The following is a 24,052-nucleotide window of genomic DNA, read 5'->3' on the forward strand; positions in this document are numbered from 1 at the left end:
TTGCGATTTTTTTTTAAAACAATCACTATCCTTTGATTATAGATCTTTGGATGATTTAAATTCTCGTTGGATATTAGTATTTAATACATTTAGTTAATGATTTAACTATCTTTTGAATGGCATAAATTCAATTTAATACGCTGGAACAAATGCAAAAGAACCTCAAGTCATATTTCAATTTTAAAGAACTAGAAAAAAATAAACATGGAAATGTAAGTAAATTCAAAATTTAGTAAATTAGGAAAATCGGAAGAATTTTTTAAATTTTTTTTCAAGCATGTTTTCAGAATAGGTTATCTGAAAAGTGATGAAATGAAGAAAAAAAAATGATACTGAATTCAGCAAGTAATAGGGAATGCAAATACCGCGGAAAGAGGGGGTCTTCCGGCTTGGCAATTGCCTGGGAAGTTGCCAAAACAGAAGGCGAAGGTAGGTATCTTTTCTACCTAGGCTGAATATAGACTAGTTTATTCTATTTCCAATTGTTATAAAGTAGGAGGAAAATAAAAATTTCACACCCCCAATGGACTCCCCCTCTCTACAAGATGAGCTATCTACGAATTCAAAAAAAGATCCTCACCCTCCTAACAAATTACTACTCACTCAGAAATTTGATCGAAATTCCTGGAGATATCATTTCACAAGTTAATATGATCAAAGTTTTATATTATTTACATATAAGGATAAAATAATATGCAGAAATTTTCCCGGAGTCATGTCATGAGAACCATTGCTAAGAAGAAGATATTACATCGGAATTCTACCCACATCTAGTTCAAAAAGCCATAAAATAAGACCAGAAGGGGAATTCGTAATCGCTGCTGTGTTATTAATTGTAATTGACTGTAAACTGACTTAACTGTAATTAACTGTAGTTAAAGCAGCACTCTTTGGAGCTACAAAGATTTAGTCGAAATGAGCACCGAAACGTTGCCCCTGATCATTTCTCCCTTCTTTGTTCTTTTTTATTCCTTTGATATTATCACTGAAAAGTTGTTGCGAGTGTAACTCTGATAAGTAATTGTTACATCAACTGCATTTTATTTATTAAATTTAAAAATTATTAATGGCTTATTAATAATACATTAATATTTATTCTGAATGAATTTAATGAATCTTAAAAGATATGACGAATTTATTTTAAAAAATATCTACAGCTTATGACGAACAAGTAAAAAAGCAACAGAATAAAGACATTTCTATTTTTCTTTTATCAATTCCAAATTATACAACGCATTCAGTCTCACTTGAATCATAGAATATTTGTATATATTAATGTATAATTTCATTTCTTATTGATTTGTTATATGTATTTTCAAATTAAAAAGCAGATTCTATTTGTACGATTTCAATTTTAACCCTTTTAAAAACCATTTTTTTCCAGTCATGGTACATTAAAATATTTTTAAGATTGAGATTGTTTTAAGAAAAGTGATTCATCCAGTTAATTAAATAAATTTAATTTGATTAATTAATTAATTTAGTTAATATTTAAATAACAAATCAAGACATACCATTTTCTGAGAGATAAGAAATTGAAGCATCTAAGTTACGGTTTTACTGAAAAATTTGTTAGAACTTATGTCAACTTAGAGAACTTAATACAGAGATTGATGAATTTGGTGGGAAACATAATTCCCGTTTCCATAGAAAGGGTTAAATGGCATTTGCAAAAATAATAAATTATGTAAATCGAGATCTAAGTTCATTTGAGCAATGTCAGTATCATTAAATGCCTCCTAATCAGACATTTTCTAATTATTGCTTTATGGCTAAAGGCTAAAATAAAATCATAATACAAACAAAAATAATATTATTAACGTTTTTTTTAGTACAGTCAACTCCAATTTTTATTCGTAAGAACACATGAAGTGGCGAAAATTTCAACAAGAAATGAGATCCTTTGACTTTGACTGAAGTCGTAAATTTATATATATATAAAAAAAAAATAACAAAGAACCTTGCAATCCAAACAAAAACCTTCAAGAATTCGTTTGTTTTTCTTTTTTCTTTTAACACGAAAAACTTTTGAGTAAAGGAACACTTTACAATTTCAGCAATGCTTAATTCAAAAGTGCGTCTAATTTCAACAACGAATAGATCAAAGGTCAACAATAAGGTTTTAGGTCAAAATGTTCTTCCTCCAGTGCACGTGGCACAAGAAAAGTTACTGATCACTGAACAAACGACCTTTTCTTTCATTCAAACAGGATTTCCAAATTTGCACAACAATGTTGCGTAAAAGGATAAAAGGAGAACGGGGCGATTAAAAATGAATTAAAGGTGTGTCCTTCACTAGTAATAAAAGCAGCTGATTAATAAGTTGCATGTTAGACAACGGAAGAAACTTTTTTTTTTCATAACAGAATATCACCCTCTTTTCATTCATCAGTGTTATACTGAGGTCAATATGCTGATTTAAGGCATACAGCGTTACTTGCTGGTGGAATATTTTGGTGGACAAAGCAAAAGGTGTCAATAAATTTATTATCAGATTAGAAAACAGCCTTAAAATTATATTTAAAAAAAAGAAAATAAAACACATATTTTTATAGGAAGAATTGTATTGTCTAGTGAATTAGGAGGACAGTTCTTTTCTCGTCTCTTAGAAATACAAGACTTGTTTAGCCTCATCACATATCTTGGATCCTTCTCTTGCCTGATTGAGCCTATTATATTGCTTTGAAAATATTTTATCGTCTACATCCATATGTTTATGTTATGACCGTATTTTGGACATTTTGGAAGAGAAATATGGATTCTTAAAGGTTGCACAAAATCAGATTTGGTCAACGAAAAACGATAATACCAAAAGATTATTTAAACAGTAATTATTTTAATAAAAATCCAGAAAAAATATCAAGCTATATAAAAGATACGTCGACATTTAAAGAATAAGCAAGGAGTTTTCTCTGTGCATCCCAAATATAATGATTTTGGGCGGAAAATATTGTTTAGTTAGATTAACCTCTCATTTTAAAGCTAAACAAAAGTTACATTAATACAGATATCCTAATTCTGAACAACGTTCAAATAAATATGGAAATACAAAATCCATTCTCCAAACTTCCTTTGAAATTCCTCTTAATTCTGTTCAACAAATTAGGGAAATACCAAATCCCCTCTCCAAATTTCTCATTACATCAAAATGAAGACACTTATTTTCAACAAATTTAAATTCATGTTCAAGACAGATTTTTGGAGGAATCTGCCTTCGCCTTATTTTGATAAGCGAACTTCTGTTTTCAATGAGCCCTCTTATTTTACAAGATAGACATAGCATCAGTGTGAGTCACAATATTTAAACTATCATTAAATTGAAGAAGAAAATAATAAGAACCAATGGGAGCACTTTTTAACTTGACAATACTTATGGAATATGCTATCTTTACGTAGCTATTCTATCTATATATCTATCTATAGATTGTGACATTCACAATGACAAGTACAAGATACAAAAACCGTCTAAAATGTTCTACAGGAAAAACCGATTTGATTAACTGCTTTTTTGGGTAGAGAGTGCTCACTAAGAAAGGTTTTTAAACATTTTAGTTAGTTTTCTAATAACTTTTTCCTTAATAACTTTGAAGCATAATTTTGTCCGAATAGCATTTTTACACCACTTCCAATTTCAAAACATAAACTTTTCAAGTGATACCAATTTTATTTAAGTACAACTATTTTCTTTAATTTTAAAAATATTTCAATTATATTTTATAACAATACTTTTCATTGTTGTAATTATTAAATTTAGATACACCAGCGTTGAGACGATACTAAAAATACTTTCTTTGTGAGCTTTTCTGCTGTTCTATAATTTAGAGTAAATTTAAAAAATAAAATAAAGTTATGCGAAACAAGATTAAAACACTATAATGATACGATGTTACAGGAGTTGAGGAAGAGAAACGAAAACAATTGAACAAAGTTTTTTTAAAAAAATGTACTCTTATTTATTTCATCATCGTTAATTCTGAAAAAAACTTAGCAAAGTTTTATGATATGAAAGAATAGATTATTTTCCTTCAGAGAATAAGTTAATTTTATCGCAAACTAAATTACAAAAAGTTTCTTTCTCTCTCTCTTTTTTAATTTTCTGTTTTTTTATATTTCTATGATTAACGACAGTGAATTAAAATTTTACAGCAAAAATAATCACTATTAATGTTTGCCTTTTCAAACTCAAAAGAAGTGTGGCACAGTTTCACGTTTCTTCCCAGTTAATATTCGGATTAAAAAGAGCCATTTATTCCATTAATCGATACCGACATATTGACGTTAGTCATAAACTACTACAAGCCACTATATTCTTTTTTTATTTCATACCACAAGCCAATTCCCTTTTTCATCGAGTTTATGAGGCCCAACCGATTTTGCGAAATAAATGACATGCATGACTTATGATATTAGAAACAGAAGATGACGAAAAGAAAAAAAAATAATAATAATAAATTAAATATATAAAAAAAAACTGTTCCAGCGACAACGATTTCGACGACTCCGTAAATCCTCGCGCTCCGAATTCATTAGCTAGGTACATAGCGAATGAGGCAAGTGTGTGTGTGCCTGCTGCAATTTTTATATTCTGTTTTATTTTCCAGGGCCTGCTTGGAGTGATATTGATTTTTCCTCGACTCCAGAAGGGTTGGTGGTGGTGGTGGTGTGCAGCAGGCACGGGGAGGAAATCAAACGGGGTGGTGCGCGTGCCAGCTGTAGAAAATGGTCGTCTGCTGGTTTGTCTTCTGCCATCGGTTTCGGGAACAGATCTTGACAAAATCGTATTTGCCCGGACAAAAACTATTTTTGCAGGCATTATATGAAATGAAAAAGAAAAGAAAAAATCGTCTGAAAGGAAACAAAGTAGGGTCCTGACAATATCTGACGTTGATGGATATATAAATAGACTTTCATCCTTCATTCAAGACGGGAAATTTGTGTGCGGAAAATGCTGCCATGCATCAAAAAATGGGATGCTGCTGCTTTCTAAATTGACTGTAAAATACACAGCTGCGAGATGATGAGGAAGAAAAAATACGGCGTGTGCCGGTATACAATGAAATATAATACGAGTTGTTATCGTTTAAAGTACTGGAAAAATTTCAAAGATAAAAATTGACAACAAATTTTGATGTCGAAAATACAACTTTAATATATGATGAATTAAATTTTTGAGACTAAAAGAAATTAACAAAAAAAATCATTTAGAATTTGTTGCTGGTCACCCCGAAATTTTATTGATACTCTTTAATAAATGTACTTGCATATGCCATTGGGACGCAATAATTATGAAAGAGGTTATTATTTATGCTTAAGATAAAAAAATATTTTTTTTCTTAACTTATGATATCGGCAAACAGACCACAAAAAATTAATTTCACAATAAAATATGATTTTATTATATATTATTATTATTGTAGATAATTTTCAGGAATTTTGCGATATTAGTTAATCAGCATTTAAAAACGACTTTTAATAAAATGGTCAATTTAATTTTCACATTTATACGCATTTTTATTTCGATCAATATATTAGTAAATTATTTTAGAAGCCTTGTAAAATATATATTATTTATTTATTATGATTCAGAATTCAGCAGAATCCTCATTTATATACGATATTGTAATAACAAAGAGAATGTAATAGATAAAAACCTGACCCATTATACTTGATAAAATGTAATCATTATATTAATATTTTATTATTCATAGAATTTGTATTTTTCTTACAAATTTATTTATTTGGCAAATAAATAAGCTAATAGCATTTTTTTAACGATTTATTATGTCTCTCTCACCCGAGTGGCTCTAGGCAGCTGGTTGCATAGACGAAAATATTCCACGGGTCGTTAATCGAGGACATCTTGTACAACAGGTAACAGAAAACAAATTTTCAATTACATTAGGAGAAATAAACAAAGAAATAAAAGGTAATATTTCACGATTTAAGGAATAAAATAAATTACTATAATGAAACCACTAAACAGTGACTAAAAATGCCTTTGAAGTCAGCTAATTCACTAAATATATGCGATGAAACTAGAGCAGAACGATTCGCAAAACCTTAGAACGCGAAACTGTACACATTGTTCTAATACTTTTATCACAGAGTTCTACAAAACCATTCTCATCCTCGAAAGAAAACAATCGCACATAAATTGTTCCATACACAAAGACAATAACAGACATTTAAACGGTTAATGAAATGTAACTTATCCACAGAACGAGTCCAATAAACCGCACCAATTTCAACAATGGACTCATCACCATTGTGAAGTCACCTACACCGCATGCAGCACCTTAACCCAAATCAAAGACATCCCCCTTTCACCGGGCTGATACATAATAATGACGTGCCTAATGCCCCATGAAATAGAGCTATTTGCCGCACAGAATTATCTTTCTATACCACTGCCTCTTCTTCGGCCATCAGAAGCGTGGCCTTATTTAGTCTCTAGGTCTTTTTTCTGGAAGGTTCATTTCTTCCAGAGAACCATAAGTTCTCTAGAGATCCACTGGATGCGAAGAAAAATAGCAAATAACAACAAAGCCAGAGCGTGATATTTGCTAAAGAAACTCATAAAAATGTCTCTGATGAGCGAGAAAAAGTACTCGGGGGTGCAGCAACATACTGCGGCCAGAACGTGACGAGACTGTTGGTTGTGGTTATTGCAGCAAGTGGAAACAATTGCAGACGAAGTTGCCAATGACTGAAATAGTTGGGGCGTGGTTAGAATGGTTTAAATAGGTAATATACAGAAGTTTATCATCACTTTCCTGATCCTTGACACGGTTAGTGCCAAATAAGAGATTTGAATGACCAACACAACCTTGCGGTCTAGCATAAGAAACTAAATCAATGAAAGATATATTCTAACAAGGGTGAGCAGTAAGTTCTTAACTATCTTTTTATTATGGCATTTTATGGCGACATGAATATAAATTTACGCATTAAAGTAAAATGGTGTTCGCATATACCTTAAATCATCTGAAGTTAGATGCAAAGTATTATAGAAAAAAAATACAAATAAATTTCTGACTTAAACTGTTGATGACGATAATGGCAGTTTTTTGCATTTTCCTGCCCAAGGTAATATATACAATGAGGCTTTTTTTTTAAATAAAGCGACAGTTTAGTTTCACATTTCAAAGCATTTTTAACTTAATCAAGTGTTAACAATTTATTTTAGTAACTTTGTGAAAATATATCTATATTTATTTTATCATTGCTCGGCATACATATTTGTACACATTCTTATTTAAGCATATTCTCGGTTTCTGTAAATGCTGTAATAATTAATAGAACGTAGTGTAGCAGAGAGGAATCTTATCAATAATTTTTTTCAAGGTGTTAATATTATTTAATATAATGCAGAAATAAAATTGCAAAAAGACTTTCCACCCATAAAGTAGGAGGCAAGAGAAAATATTGTAAGTTCAGACTCTTTAAATAATAAGCCTCCTCTTCATCCCCCCCCCCCTTTCTTTAGAAAAATTTGTATAGAAATGTTCAAATTTTAATTTTGCATTGGAAAAAAATTCTTTCAGTTTCGACGGTCCAGATTGTTGGACAGAATTTTAATTAATTCACTGAACTGATATTCTTGAAAATTTTCTCTTGTGATTTTAAGTGTATGCTATAAAATTCTAGTGAACATAATTTTTTTTTTAATTGAGGGACTGAGACAAAATGATATTAGAAGTTTAACTGAATACTGTTGCATACAAGATAAGGCAAGACACCACATCCCCATAAAAAAGGAAACAATCTTTTAAAAAAATATTTTTTTGCATTATAACTTTATTCTTTTTATTCAATTCTCAAATCAATTATGACTTTCATATCAGAAAAATATCCTGCTGACTAAGATTATTCTTTGATTTATTTCTAAAATTGACTCGAATAATTAAGTCTTAGGAGTAAGAAACTATCAATCCATAAATAAACAATGTGCAAAAACACCTATATAAATTTTCTGAATCTATATAATAAAATATAAAATATACATTGTATTTAGAGAGCGCTAATGCTGCTACAACTAAAACACAAATGACATTAACCAAATTAAAATTAGAAATAAATATTAAATTAACACCGAAGAATCAAAAAGAAAGATTAAATGAATCCGGCCTGAAGACTTTCTCAAGGGTCACCCTCAGGCAAGGATTCAAACCAGGGATTTTTTCTGTGAGGGGTCTGACTTTCGTCCAACAAACTGACCCCTCGTGACCCGAAAATCCCAGAAAATTGAGGTTTTGGAGATAAAATTAGTTACTAATTTTAAAATGCCTGGTTTGAATCCTTGCCTGAGGGTGACCCTTGAGAAAGTCTTCGGGCCGGATTCATTTAATCTTTCTTTTTGATTCTTTGGTGTTAACTTAATATTTATTTCTAATTTTAATTTGGTTAGGTCTTAGGAGTATGATAATGCTTTATTTCAACGTCAAAAATATTGATATTTATATTTCAAAGTTTAATTATTGATGATAATTGAGTTAAAATCATCATGGTTGGAGAGTTCATCTAAACTACAATTATTAAAATATCTGAACCTACTTTCTACGTTTTATGAATCCAATTTATTGTAAAATTACTAGGTAATTCAAAATGCTGATTAATATAGAAAAAGGATATATTTCTTTGCCATCGCGCTGCCATTGTCTCAGTAAAAATATGAATAAAAGATAAAGCTGATAGCAATAATTATTTCTTGTTTTTATCACGCTCCAATTAAAACAAAGTGTAAACGAAAGCAGTAAGTTAATACTAGCAATCGTAAAAGAACCACACAAGAATTAAAGGCATCAAGAATCTTGTTTCACTTTCAAGTAACGTGTTAAGTGCTCTTTTCAAATTTGCGCGTATGCTTTCTTTTTAATTGCTATCAATTTTTTACATGTACAGAATCAGTAAAATTTCTTCCCTGCACAGTTAGTTTTTCAATAAAAAGAAGTTTTATATCTAATTATAATAGATGTTGAATAGAGATTGAATGGTTCAACGACCGCTGGTCGAGGTGACAAAAATGAAGGACCCAGAATATTCAAGAATCTTGCCGGTATACCTATAAGGACTCGAGTTTCGAAGAATTGTTCTAGAAAATTTGATGTTCTGTCAAGAAGTCGAGTTTAATCAATTTAGTTGAGCGAATTCTCCTTCAGGAGTGTTGATCTTTCTGAGCATTTATTGCTGTAGCAGTTACTTAATAGGTATTTTTTGCTTTTTTGTTGTTGATTTCTGCGTGCCGTTTTCTGTACGTTTCGACTGTGTTTTGTTACCTGAAATTCGTTTAAAATAAAACATCTTTATCCGTTATTGAGCCTGTTGGACTTTTCACCCTACACTCACTGGGCAGATTTTTCCGCAACAGTATCATTGGCACAACTATAAATTAAAAACTTCTATTATTTTATCAAGCTAGGAATGACCAGGATGCTATATTTTTCAAGAAATTTACTTACGGTATACGGTTAGATCGAAGCTAACACTGTCTTGATCATCACTACATGTGTAGGTACCAGCATCTTCTATTTCGACGTTAGTAAACACTAGCCTCAGTCCTACTTGATCCCCTTTCGCATGTTCAGCATGGATTCTGTAACAAAAAATATTTTTAAATAAATAAAAACTATGTATATATTAAAAATTTGCAACATATTCGAGCCAAATGGGCTTAATGATATTATTTATCGAAAATTTTTGTAAAAATTGAATAACGTAATTTTTTAAGTATATTCTATAGTGAATATAAATTATAATTAATGTAAAAGCCAATTTTACAGATAAATTTAACATAATTGTACAGTAAAAAAATATCCATAATTTTGATTTAATGCTATGTATTAGAATTTTTTTAAATGAAAATTTTCATATCTAATAGCAAGAAATTAGTTTACAAAATAGGAAAAAAAATTATTTATGAGCAAGGTGTATAAAAAAATATGTATTACGCATTTCATTTTTAGTGTAAAATAAAATCAATAAATATATATAAATAATTACGTTTTAGTGTAAAATTCAAAAAATAAAATTAATACTCAAAACTTTCTGTGTTTTTTAATTATTTTCGTACCCTACTCACACTGACAATACCAAATCTACTCTACTCTACTCAAACTCTACCTCACAATACCTACTCGTACTCTACTCACAGACAGAACAATACCAAAAAAAGTATTTTTTTGAAAGCAAGATAGTCTAAAATACAGAAATTCATAAAACTTCCGCGATTTATTTTATATCATTTAAAAAAGCAGATCTAATATCTTTAAATTTGAAAATTGAAATTTTGAAACGAAACCCCTTAATAATACCATCAAAGAGGTATCTCAATTTCAAAAGGAAGATGAATAGCATTCAAATCAATCATAAATTCATAGTATGTATTAAGGATTACATTTTAACTGTAATGATTACAAAAATAAAGTTGGTCCTCTTGACACTCGATATTTTTGCATTATTTTATACTCTACTCACATTGAGGGATAGACATAATAATATAAAAAATACTTCTCAGACAAAAGATAGTTTAAAAATGAAGTAATTCACAAAACACCCGCGATTTATTTTATATATCATTTAAGAAAGGCAGGTCTAATATTTCAAACCATTACAGACATGTAAATTTGAAACCGAACCCCTTAATAATGCCGTCAAAAAGGATATCTCAATTTCAAAAGTAAGATGAATAGCATTCAAATCAATCGTAAATTCATTGGCAGTCAAGAATTGCTTTAATTTTAATGAGAATTGATTAGTGTTTCCCGCCCAAATCGATTCTTTAAAACTGCTCAGACTGCAATTAAAATAGTTATTTTGGTCCAGTCTGCTCTTCCGATGAACTATATCTCTCTCAGAATCATCAATGAATCGATTCAGATGTATGCCTTACAGTTTAATCAAAACTTTTAAGAAAGTTGATCGGATTTTGGGAGAAATCGATATATTGCAATATCGATAATCGATGTCATATTGCAATCTATCTTTTGTTTAAAGAACTCGGATTTAAATTAAAGCATTTAATTTCTCTGTCAGTGGTGTTTTGTTAGAGAGAATATATTTTTGATTAAAATAATTGGGAGTTAATTCTAAACAAAAATTATGTAATATTTTCTTTCCCAATGAATAATTCTAAATGGCATATTCTTCACTGATGAAAGTATACAAAGAAAGCCTTAAATTTTAAAAAGAATTCACCTTATTCAGATGAGTACAAATTAAATATATCTCCCCACTGCAAACTTTAAACTATAATTAATTATTTGAAAAAAACGTTATTTAAAAAATTATTTTACTGTGTTTGTTAAAATTTTATTTTATGTAGCTTTGATTGCACTTTTCATTACAAAATTCGTATTATTTCACTTTCCTAGTATTTTTTAAATCTATAATACTGATTTCAATCTGATGCATATACTTAAGTATCTTGCGATTATATTAAATACAGGGTGTTTATTTAGTCCTGGACCCATTTTGATGCTTAATAACTCATAAAATAATAAAGATAGATTAAAATTAATAACATAAATGGTTAAATAGACTCAAAAAGTTTCATGACCCTTGTCAATGAACTTTCACGTGTGCCCCCTTCGTCGCACGGAGAATATCAAGTCGATAGTCAATTTCACGCCAGGTAGCGGCAAGCATGTCGGCATCCACAGAGCCTATTGCGGTTGTAATTCTGGCTTTTAGGTCATCAATGTTCGACACTCTCCTCCTGAAAAAGTTGGAGGATCTTTTTGGTAAATTCTGAAATTTCTCTGTGCTTGCACTATCGATTTCGTTTCTATGAACCACCATAAAATATGTGCTTTCTCTTGTGGTGTATGCATTCTCATTAATATCCGCTCAAATAAAACATCACATACAAAAGTACTACATAGAACAAACGCATCAAAAGTAAACATAACATAGCAATAGTTGCCAAAAACAAAAGAGAGAAAAATGCAATTAATAAGCAGACGATATTTAGAAAAGTACAAATATTTAGAATGGAAAATGAAATTATCTGAAATTAACCACATGCGCAGACGATATTTACAAAAGTAAAAATATTCAAACCTGAAAAGGAAAATATATGAGTTATTCCATCGATAAATGCCATAAGTTTGTTTATATCTTCATTATTTTATGAGTTATTAAACATCAAAATGGGTCAGAGACTTTATAAACACCCTGTACATTTAATTTGTTTGCATATAACCGCTGCAATACATTTAAAAAAATTAATAAAATAGACAAATCAAGTCTAAAACTCTTTCATATTGTAAGAATTTCACTGAAACGGAACAAATTAATATTTATTTCCCATTAAAAATAATACCATGGCAGCTTTTCAATGCAATTCATTGTACGAGACATTAATTAAGAAATTCATAAATACAATCTTTCTGAATACATCCCACAGAATTCATTTTATTTGCCCAATTAGCTGCAACCAGTTGCAAAACGAACATATGCTGCAAATCCATCAACAGCAATTAAGCAAATGAGGACTAAATTCACCAGCCAGAAATTTACCATCCAACTGTCATAATACTATTTACCAGAGAAAAAAGACAAACCGCAAAGCTTCCGGAGGTTAATTTACATTCATGCAAAGGAATTAAATACCCACATATCTATCAGTATGGACTTAGATGGGGAAAACGTCATTCAAGATGAAGAAAAAAATAATTTTCTGGTGATTCTAGACTGACATTCCTTCCGAATTATTTTCTTTCTATTCCTTGAAGATAAAAAAAAAAGAAAGAAAAACATTGCAATAAAAACGAACGCATATTCCTGTCTCGTTCTGGAAGAACAAACTTTTGCAAAAAAATTAATAAAAACCACAGAAAATTTTGAAGAAAAAGAAAGAAAACAATATTCTACTTCAATAAGAATTAAATTTAATTTTTTTTACAAAAATATTAACAATGATATTCACTATTAGAGGAAAATGAAAAATAATAACAATTATATATCACATAATGTCAATTCATCTTCACGTAATACATTTTAAATGCGCTGAGTCAATTTAATTCTGAGATCCATTGCTCAGCCGACGGTAAAAGGACGTGGAATCACACGTTGTGGAGGAAGGACAATATGCAATCAGATGCCGAGAGCACTTAACGAATTGTTTTGTTCCTATACTGCATTTATTAACAAAACGTTTTAAACAAAGAATTCAAACAGAGAAAAAAAATTAAAATGTGGCAACATCTTTCTGTAAGTCCTCATCAAAGCGCGTTTTAATCATCGTTTCCAATTACTTTTGTTCCCAATTACTTCAGTTAAATCCTACCCAAAATTTTAAAAATAAAAATCGTAACAAGCATTTACTACCAAAAAAGTAATAAAAGTTGATAGCTCTAGGTCTGTCCTATAGTGGGTCTCGATAGCAGATTTAGGTATTTGTCTACCCAAACAGTCCACGTTATTATGCAAGTTATTATTAAAAAAATTATCTGATTTAACAGATCAATGGATTACAAAATTGTAAAAAAATGCATCTAATGACTATAATCTATGGCTTCTATCAAGTTCAAGATATGCTGCCGGTAAAATTTCTATTTCGATATTGGATATTTCCAGGTTCAAAATTCCCCATTGTAAATGGGCTTCTGATACAAAGGAGAGTATCTACTCAAGTGTCGTTCACGTTATCTGACCGCGTTTAAAAATTGTTAAGTTTGTCTTAAAATTGTCCTCGCATTGCCTCAAAACAGAACATAAATATAATTAAACCGAACCTGTCTTTGAAATTTATATATTGAATATACGCTCTGCATTCTTAAGGCAGCTTATTAAAATAAAATATAAATTTATATTCTCTTCTAGGAAAGTTATGTGATGAACAGGTAAATATCCAAACTTAACAATACAGAAATATAAAAACTGCGTGGCGCGCATTCCATCAAGCAATCGATGACACTATTCAAAGTACAACAAAAGCGAACAAATAGGCCTTAGAGCGGAATAGACAACAAAATGAAAGTGAAATACTGGATCCCACTGCGCAACAGCAGCGCGTTGCATCCAATCGGCTTTTAAATGAATCGATAGCTCCGAACAATCTCAACTCGACGATAAATTTCAGATCGCGTTGTTTTATTCATAGAAGTGTATCCGGAGCCGTATTATCATTCCTGGCGCCATAAAAACTGAACTTTTATTAATAAAAGTGGGAGCTGCAAGCCGCATCGAAGTTGGTAATAAACATTAAACGTGGTCTATGAATTAATAGACAGAATTTCCGCTTGAGATGAGTAGAATCTATAATATAATTTTAGTATTAATCAGAATTTTACAATACTTAGTGCGTTTTAATTTAATAATATTTATAGGTTGGCATATTATCGCCAAATTGCGAAATGTGTGATGCAAAAAAATCGTTCAAAATGCTCTGTAGAGTAGACTTTTGGAACTAGAACAACTAAATTTGGTACGTAGTTATTTCTTATGTAGTAGGAATTCACTAAAGAAGGATTAAAATAATTACATTAGAGCATATTATTGCAAAAACCTATTTTTACATCATCTGAAGTTCAAATAATAATAAAGAAAATAATAAATAAGCGTTTCAGTAGTTTAAATTTTATTACTGTATAATTTTTTCCCGAATTTTAATACATTTTAAAATATATTTTACAACAATACATTTCACAATTTTATACATGCATTGAATTTATGCTAACGCTCGTTGCGACGGTATTAACCTCATCGTCCTCCGTAACGCGTCTAGTGCAACTTCTGTAGGGTGGCTGCAACACGCTTCAAACGTTCTTCTACTTTTTAAAACTTTTAAACGTTTAAAAAGTTTAAATGTTTACTTGTTTGAGTTTTTATTTTTGTTTGTTCTAATGAGGCGAAAAAAAAATTTCGAGGACAGGAGACGACGGAAGGGTTAAATACATTTCTTTTTTTTTTTTGTGTGTGTGTGTGTGTGTGTGTGTGTGTGTGTGTGTGTGTGTGTGAGTATGCACACAGACGTTGCTATATAATTAGGAGCAATTTTTAAAATAAAATAAAAATAGAATATTTTCATGATATAAAGCTTCAGAATCAAGATTCCAATTTCCTTAAAAAAAATTTGCAAATAGCTTGTTAACAATTCCACAATTCCACTTTTCCAAAATGACAGCTTAAAACTTAAATGTTTTGATTTTTATTTATTCAATGGGGCTAATTCCTTTTCTATATTTATCGCATTAAGATGATTATAATATTTATATCGTATAAATTGAGAAGTATTTTGAGTATTATTACTACAGAAGAAATAAATAATTACTAATAATTAAATTATCACTAATAATTAAAGTTAGGGAACAAATGCTTTATCCTGAAAGTAGATTAACACAAATAAATAATACAATGAAAGCTGCGCAAAATTACCAATTAAATCTTCTTATACAATTCAATCCCTTTTTCTGTTTCTTACGACAGGAACCGGTGACAAATTCCCTTTTGATACTTTGTGTAGATTGCAAACGCAGACCAAAAAAGAATGATAATCCTAATCCGCTGTTGAAGGTCTTTCGTAAAAGGATTTTGGCGAAAAACAAGTACAGATTATCATAACTATAATCTTTAACCATTTGAAAGTACGTAGGATGTTATGAAAGGCCAAAAGTTAGGAGAAAGTAATGAGAAATTAATTCTACACGTTTTCGGCGTATAGAAGGAGTTGCATGAAATGAAGCAACCTTTTATTTTAAATACAGGATTTTATTACGCAGAAACTAAATGCTTTCAAGTGCATAATTTTTAATAGATAGAATCAGACTTAGGTGTAATTAACTGCAATGAAACATCGTAAAGCTTTCGTCTTATTGTCACCTTTAAAACTCATCAACCATGAATTACAACCCAAAGTCTGTTGATGCAAACAGTTCTGGCAAAAAGAAAAAAAAAAAATCATCTTTCTCGCAAAATTACTTTCTATTTTCTTGTTTGTAAAATTTATATAAAGGGAAACTTACTTGATAAAAATTGACAGCTTAAAAACTAAATGTTTTGATTTTTTAATTCTTCTTCTCTATTTATCACATTAAGATGATTATAATGTTTATTCCGTATAAATGTTGAGAAGTATTTTATTATTATTAAATAGTATAAAATTAATTCCTCAGAAAAATGTTCATTTACATAACATTTTAGAATATTATCCAGTAACTTTTTTTTTATTTCGGAAAGTAATCTATATCAAAAGAAAATGAATACGTATTAAATAGATGTGTTTCTGTCCAATCAACAAAAATCGAAACAAACTCATAAACATCCAATGAGAAAGATAGAAAAGAAAACGCTAGAGAACAACGGCGAGCTTTGGAGCGGAATAAAAAAAAAAAAAAAAAATGATATCCCTCAAAACCGAGTCTGGTCTGATTGCAGCTCCAACACCTCTAAATTCAAGAAGAGTAAATTATTACATTTGGTCGTCATTTAATCAGCTGTGTGCGCAGAGGGTCTTATGTGCCGTGAGATGAATCGCCTCGACCTGTGCTTTTCTTGATTGTTGATTCTTTTTCTGTCTGATTTTATAGCTTTTTTATATTTTCGTAGATCATCAAATACTTACAGTAGGAAAGTTAAAAACGAAAATGTAACTTTAAGAAAAACCATGTCAAAGGCTACCCCAGTCCAGAACTCGTGATGGATGAGGCGCCATTGATCAAAGATTAAACCAATGCAGCAGCCATGTCTACTCCAATCAAATCAAACCCTGAATCGTTGAAAAATACCATCATCGACTTTGCACCACACTCAGAACCCAATTCATAAAAACGGAAATAAAGTAATTATGCGTCGCGTGACGGTCCCTAAAAATGTTACACGTCCGCCGTATCAATTTCATCACGAGTGGATTCTGCGTACGCGTAGGTCACGCGCTGGGACAACGTCCCCCAGTCGAACAGATGAGGCGAAGGCCCCAGGCAGGAGGGAAAATTACGAAAATAAACCATAAAAAGAATGAAAAAAAAAAAAACCGTCTAGGGAGAGTCACAATGTATCGATCACCCGAAACGCATAAAAATCATTGCAGGAAACCCATTGCACACATTGAGCGAGGGAGGAGATGGGAAAAAAAATATATCGTTTGCACAAAGGAATAGTGGGAACTCTTGACCCCAGAAGCGGTGGTTGATATGGTTGTAAGGTATAGTCGGGAATCAGTGGACCCCGAATGTTGGCACACGCATCAGGAACTACACCTTGTTGTTCAGAATGGATGAGTGCAGGAAATGCAGGGGCATACAAGATTCGACGGCAAAAAAAGAAAGAGGGATCTCTGCCTAAAATTCTTTTTTTTTTCTCCATGATCCGGAAGGTTTAAGTATACTTATTTCCGGCAAGACACACCCAGGGTGGAATCTTTTAATGATAGGGATGGGTACAGATTATATGGGAGGAAATGAGAAAGTGAGAATCAGATGAGCTCGTTCAGTTTTTGACACATCAGTTGTCCACTTGTTTTAAAGAGTTTTATTTTTAGATTAAATGTACCTAAGGGAAACATTAACTTAGTCTTATTTCAGGTGATCAGACATTCCATGCTAACCAGGATAGTCAAAATTTTGAATGCAACATTTTTGTTGAAATTTTGAACGATGTTTTTGGGATTTCCGGTCAAAAATTTTAGCGTTATGTCTAGCATTTGCCCAAAAGTAAAATAAATGCTCTGGATTTAACATATTAATAAATACCTCACATTAAAAAATAGGAGTCTCAAAGCTTTATTTTGTGATATGTGTCGAAACTGGAGGGTGAGGTGGAAAAAGAGAAGACACTGACCACTAATTGCATATCGAAACACCATGAATTTTCAGATTAAATGAAAAGGGGTGAAATTCTAAAATGATTGTAGAATAGGAATTTTTTTTTTTTCTTTCTTTCTTTCTTTTTTTTCCCCACAGAGACTTCAGAGTGAAGTATTTTTGAGATTTCTCCCAAAAAGGGGGAGTGATGGTAGACTTGTGACTACTGATGACGTATCTAAGGCTTATAAAATTTTATATGAAATAAAAATTCGGTAGAATGTTTGGGTTTGTATATACTGTGAACGCTTTTCCTGCCGGTGTTCTGGCCTAGGAGTAGCGCGTCTTCCCCGTGATCTGGATCTCGGTTCGGGCATGATTGTTCTTCTCTTCGTGTTCTGTCTGTGAGGTGTGTGAAAGAACCCCCCTGTAAAAAAGGGTTGTGCAAGCGATTGTGTGAGTGTCATCTTCATATGAACTAGAAGTCAGACTTCTGCCCTAGGGTGCTCAGGGGCCTTTACCCTCAGAAGCTACTGCACAAACTCGGCTTAAATCGCTGACATCGTCAGAGGGCTTGTCTATGACAAGTGCATAAGTAACAACAACACAACGCTTTTCCTGCAGAGAATATGCAGAGAGGTTTCTCTTGATATGCATATTATGTATATTAAAAATACATTTGGTGTACTTATATTTCAAGGAATAATCACAGCAAAATTTCGCTTAGTTTTCAATCAATTGCTATTCTAATTCTTTTTAAAATTAAAAATCGCTCTGAGACGCACATTCCTACCTTAAATAGCACATCTTTGTCAAATTATGTAGCCCTAGGTAAAACGGTTTATTCTGTAGAATACATACACATACACAAATTCTTCTTCATTATTAGTGGAAATAGAGATTGCAGCATTGCGTACACGCGTATTAATATTAAATTTTATTTAAAAGCAACCGAACGAATTAGCCAGGACAGCTTGATTAACTCCAAGCTCTCCCTCCTACGCAATATTCAGATTGTCCCGGAATTGAGTTCACAAAATCTGGCCACTTTAACGTAATGAAAACGATATTTCATAGGAAATGTCAAGGACATTGATATCCTTTCACAAAACACCATTTTTTTCCTTCATGAATCGCTTTATTTGTTAGACCTAAACCGTTGACACAGAGAGAAGCACACGTCCTCACTGATATCGATCTTAGCAGCTAAACAAATAGAAGCACTTGATACATATATACATAATGATCCATTATCACTGAATAAAAGACCCGGAATATCTCCAAGAGACGTTGGAAGTTATCAGGCATTAAATACTACTTCCAGAGAGAGAAATAAAGTATATTGCTATTTATCCTGGGTATGACATTGATTGATGATTGCAGGGCATGTTTAATTTTCAACAAAATGTTGCTTTCAGAGGGCAACTGTAAGAGATTAGTCCCAGATGAATAATTAGCCCTGTTTCGGAAAAAGTCCCATGGGAGGAGATGCTCTGATGCTTTCAGTCAGTCGCTCGCTCACGGAAAACAAAGAACCCGCTCGGAGCACGATGAAATAGGATTATACGAAAGAAATGTTGAATTAACTGTTTTCCAGATTGGGTAATATATAGAATTAAAAATACAATTAGAATTGGGTGGCTTTTTTCTTTGTGGAATGTTACAAGTCTTGCCATAATGGTAGTTGAATAAACAATCATATTATCGATTGATACAACAAAACGAGATGGTGTGTTTTTTTTTTTTATCTGTAAAAGAAAAGCTCTTTTTATACGTTTTAATGTAAATTACATTAAAGGAATAAAAGCAAATCTTACTCAGTTCAGTTCGATTCAGTTATATTAATGTCCCGTTTTAAAGCATCACTAGGACTATTTTGGAAAGGAGTTCGGAATTTTGAAACTCGATCAGATGAAAAGGACGACACCTGAGCTAGCACACACACATACATGCTCTAGTTTCCACACCAGCGGACAAATCTCACTGAAAGAGTGTCTATGAAGTCTGAAAGGGGCATTCAAGTTTTAAAAAATTAAGAGATCTATTTTATGTTTTCAATCAATTAAGGTTCTCATCGCATTAAATATTTTGACTCCACTTCACTTAACATACGAGAATTAGTGGGGGAAACTCCCCATCTGTATATTTTTAACTTTTTAAAAGCTATTGGATTTTTATCATTTTATATAGATTAAAACTTGTTTTACTTAACTTATTTCTCATTTTTTGATTGTTGCTGTTTTATGATCTGATCTTTAATGTAATTTTAAATTTCTCCCGTGATATTATCTCAAACCATACGATTGGCGCGGTATAGCCTACCTTTGGCTATTGTGCCATTAAACACGAATAAACCAACCAACCAATCAATTAAGGATATGAAATTAAATGCTTAGTTTACGAAAAATTATTGAAACTTGAAATTTCATTAGTTATAAGTCTCCTTTGGCGACTAAATTTTCAGTTGGGATTTCGGCTGTATTTCATTTCCGTTAAATAGCAATTTCATGTCTATGATATCGTCAAATGACCAGACATTAAAATTATGTTATTGTGTAGTATTGTATGATAAGTGCAGCATTCTGGGAATTATGCAATTTATAATAAATAAAATATGCAAGCCTAAAAGCTGTTATCATGTTAAAATTATTTTCTTTACCAATGCTAGTTAACCAATGGTCGTTAAGCTTTTTGTCCACAAGCTCTAAGCAAGTTTTGTTCTTAATCGTCCACAAAAATGCATCATTCCCAGAATTTGAACAATCATTACATAAACAAATAATAACATTCACATAGTTTCATGATTTATAAACAATCATAACCAGTGCGGTTTGAGGGTTAATCAAAATAGAATTCTAGTAATTAGATAGTTAGGACAGATATACCAGAGTCCCTCTACGCTCACCTGATCTTATTATCCCAATAGATTTCTGAGCCGCGGTGGCCTGGTGGTAAGGTCTCGGCTTCGGAACCGGAGGGTTTCAGGTTCGAGACTCGATTCCACCGAAGAACCGTCGTGTAAGGGGGTCTGTTGCAGGTTAAATCCGTCATGCCCAAACGTCCTCCCGCTGGTGTGGCGTGGTATGGAGACAGGGGTGCCAGCTCAGGTGTCGTCCTCGTCATCTGACCGCGGTTCAAATTTACGAGGTCCGTCCCAAAATAGCCCTAGTGTTGCTTTAAACGGGACGTTAATATAACTAAACTAAACCCAATGGATTTCTTTTTAAGGGAAACTTGAAATTTAATGTTTCTGGTTCAAGAGCAGCAACAATTGACGAATGAAATTATTAACAGTGGTTGAGCTTAAATCTCTATTCATATGCTTAATGAAATTAACGACTTGCATTATCAGTACTGATGGTCAATTACGACACATAATAGTTAAAGTTAATCATAAAGACAAGACATCGATACATAATTTCTTTCTTTTTTTATATCTTCCATGTTAAATAAGTATCAACACTTTCAATAAACAAATGTATACTCATTTCTTAGAACCAAAAAGTTGAATCAGATATTTAACAAAAGAATTCAACAATGGCTGATCGTAAGTCTTTATTTGTTTACGACAAATAATTTTTTAAAAAAAATAACTTTAAACAGCACAATACCTTTCGAAGTAAATATTTCACATGCATATTTCTTATTTTTGTAAAATGATTCAATGTTTCAAATATTCAAGCAAAACAAATAAATAATATACATAAGAAAAGAGAGTGAAAAGTAGCATAAATAATCGATATTATCTGAAGGATTTGATTTCGTTACAGCTATATTCTTACGTTTTTCATATTCTTGCATTCATTAATTTTTATCGATAATGCAGCTACGAACGAACCATGTCATTCAGTCTCTGGAGGTAATCTGCTCATCTTTTCCGAATAAATCCTCCGAATATATGAAATATTACCCGTTATTACTTTACATTTGCAATAACAATCTAAGCGATTCGAGTTTTTCAAGTAACTCACTCATCTTTTCCAAATAACTGATGTCTTGATATAAAAATTTTGCCGAAGTTCCAATAACTGTAGAGAATGCTTCAACAAAATTTATTTGTTATGGATGCAAGAAAACGCGGAAGCAATATTCAGGAGTACCAGTTTACTCCTTTTTTTCTGATTTTTTTTTTCTTTTCTTCTTTTTCTTGAACTGGGAAGAAAGAATGATATTAAAAATTCTTCGCGTTAGGAAAAGGAAAGTTATGTAGCTCATTTCTGGAAGCAATGCAATTTCAATCTATCGAAGAAATTCGATAATATTGACACCGATTTTGCCGAAATTTATTAATGTAAAAACTCTTTCTTCATTTATTTTGTTTTGTTCTTCTCATGTGTTATTATTAATTGTCATATTTTAAATAAATCCTCAATTTTTCTTGCACAACCACTTACTAAGAAATCTCATTGCCATGACATTACGCCATTCACCTGTTATGCCCGGAGGTTAAGAATTTTGAATTCAAGCATTCCGTGATACTCTCCTCAAATCAACAAACCGACAGTATTCTGATATTCGATTTTATAAAGCACAATGATTTAATAAAATTAAGCATATGCTTTAATAAGAGTGCACATTTATTTTATTACAAGAAATCATTTTTACACCAAATTTATTTTAATTATAAATAGAGTTTAATTAGGTTTTTTTCAACAACAATAAAAATATGATTTCCTATCTTTTATTTACTTTATCTTCATTTCTGTTTACTTTCTTATTTATGAAATATACAAAGAGAAAATATTGTAGTTGCCAAAAAAATTCGAACTCCAGATTTTGACGATTTTCTCTATTTCAGACTTTCCCGAATACCCCCCCCCCAAAAAAAATGACGCTGTATTTGTCTTTCAAAATGGCGACCCTAAAACGATTTGAGCTAAATGGATGAAACTTGGTATGTGGTCTTTACATAAAGTGTGAGGATGCCTGTAAAATTTTGCAAGAGATCCAATCACGGAAAATATGTCTGTACACTTTTTTGAGAGCAAGAATATAATGCAAAACATAAAGAAAAATAAATAAAGTTTGGTTTACAATTTTAGCATCGCAATCCGCATCACATTTTGAACCAATTCCTTCAACAGATTGATCAATAATAAGAGACGGTTGCTTTATGTGAACTATCTAAATATTTTTAAATGTATAGCGATAGAGATGTAATTTTAATAAGAGCCAGAGAGCGTGGTCTGCCCGAAAATTACCAACATATACTCAAATAAAAAAAAAATCTCTCCCTTTTCGTTAATTTTTATCATTAAGTATATATAGTAATAAAAATCGAGAATTTTAAGAAAGTCCGAGAACGAACTTTTATTTTCAGTCTCATATATGTGCACAAAATACTCATACTGTAAATAAATAAAATACAATTATAGTATTTTATTTATTAACTGGAAAAAATCGTTATATCGTAGTATAGTAAAAACAACTGAGTATGCATTTTGGACTACTTTTTTAAAATTCGGTTGAAATAATGTAAGTTTTGTAATAAGATCACATACTAAATTTTATTTATCGTTGTCATTGCTTACCTAAGGTAAAAGTGTTTAAACAGTGCGAAATTACAGACTGATAAGCGATTTATCCTTGGGAGAACAAGAACAATTACATTTTCAATACAAACTAAATTTTATTTGTTTATCTTTTAACCCCCATCGGGAGCACCTCAAAAATGAAGATGAGAAGCTTCCGGTATGGTGGTTGATTCTCGCCAGCCAGTTGGGTACAGAAATGATGGGGGTCTGCTACCTCTTACCAATGATGGGACGTGCTTTCCAAGGGTAGGGTTATACCGTGGCCGGTGATGGTTCTTAGGATTCAACCTTAGTTAACCGTTAGTGTTGCTGTCGCGGCGGTCCGGTCAATGAGATTTAATCCTAAAACCTTAATTAGGAATGGAGTAACCAGTGTGGCATCTATCTCTTTATACTTTGCATTATTTTGCTTATTAGATCACCTACGATTAGACGGATAGACTTCCTGTGAATGAATTTCTATCACGTTCAAAATTTTATAGAGATTAAAAATTTGGCGAAAAAGCTACATAACGAATTTTATCAATCTAACTCAAAGCATTTTCAAAATCATCATACTCACAGACAGATAGAGAGATATCATTCCAAAAAGAGATGTTCCTTGAACTCCGAAAGGTTTTTGGAGAACTGAAATGTGGAAATTCGCCTAACTCTGAAGGTTGTGTTTCTGACGATCTTAAGATGATAACACTTTCTCTTTGTATACAACTAACATGAGAAATTAGAATGGATATTAATATAACAGCTTCATAATGCCCGCAGACCTGCATAATGTGATTG

General features: G+C 31.5%; 1 protein-coding gene across 1 annotated transcript in view; it reads right to left on the reverse strand.

Moving 5' to 3' along the window:
• LOC129981579 (hemicentin-2-like) overlaps positions 1–24,052 on the reverse strand; it is a 173,122-nt gene that overhangs the window by 38,504 nt on the left and 110,566 nt on the right. Inside the window, exon 3 of the mRNA XM_056092479.1 lies at positions 9,459–9,592. Coding sequence (XP_055948454.1) covers positions 9,459–9,592 — 134 coding nt within the window. The remainder of the gene's footprint in view (positions 1–9,458; positions 9,593–24,052) is intronic.

The sequence above is a fragment of the Argiope bruennichi genome, chromosome 8 (assembly GCF_947563725.1).
Source record: "Argiope bruennichi chromosome 8, qqArgBrue1.1, whole genome shotgun sequence".
Classification (NCBI taxonomy): Eukaryota; Metazoa; Arthropoda; class Arachnida; order Araneae; family Araneidae; genus Argiope; species Argiope bruennichi.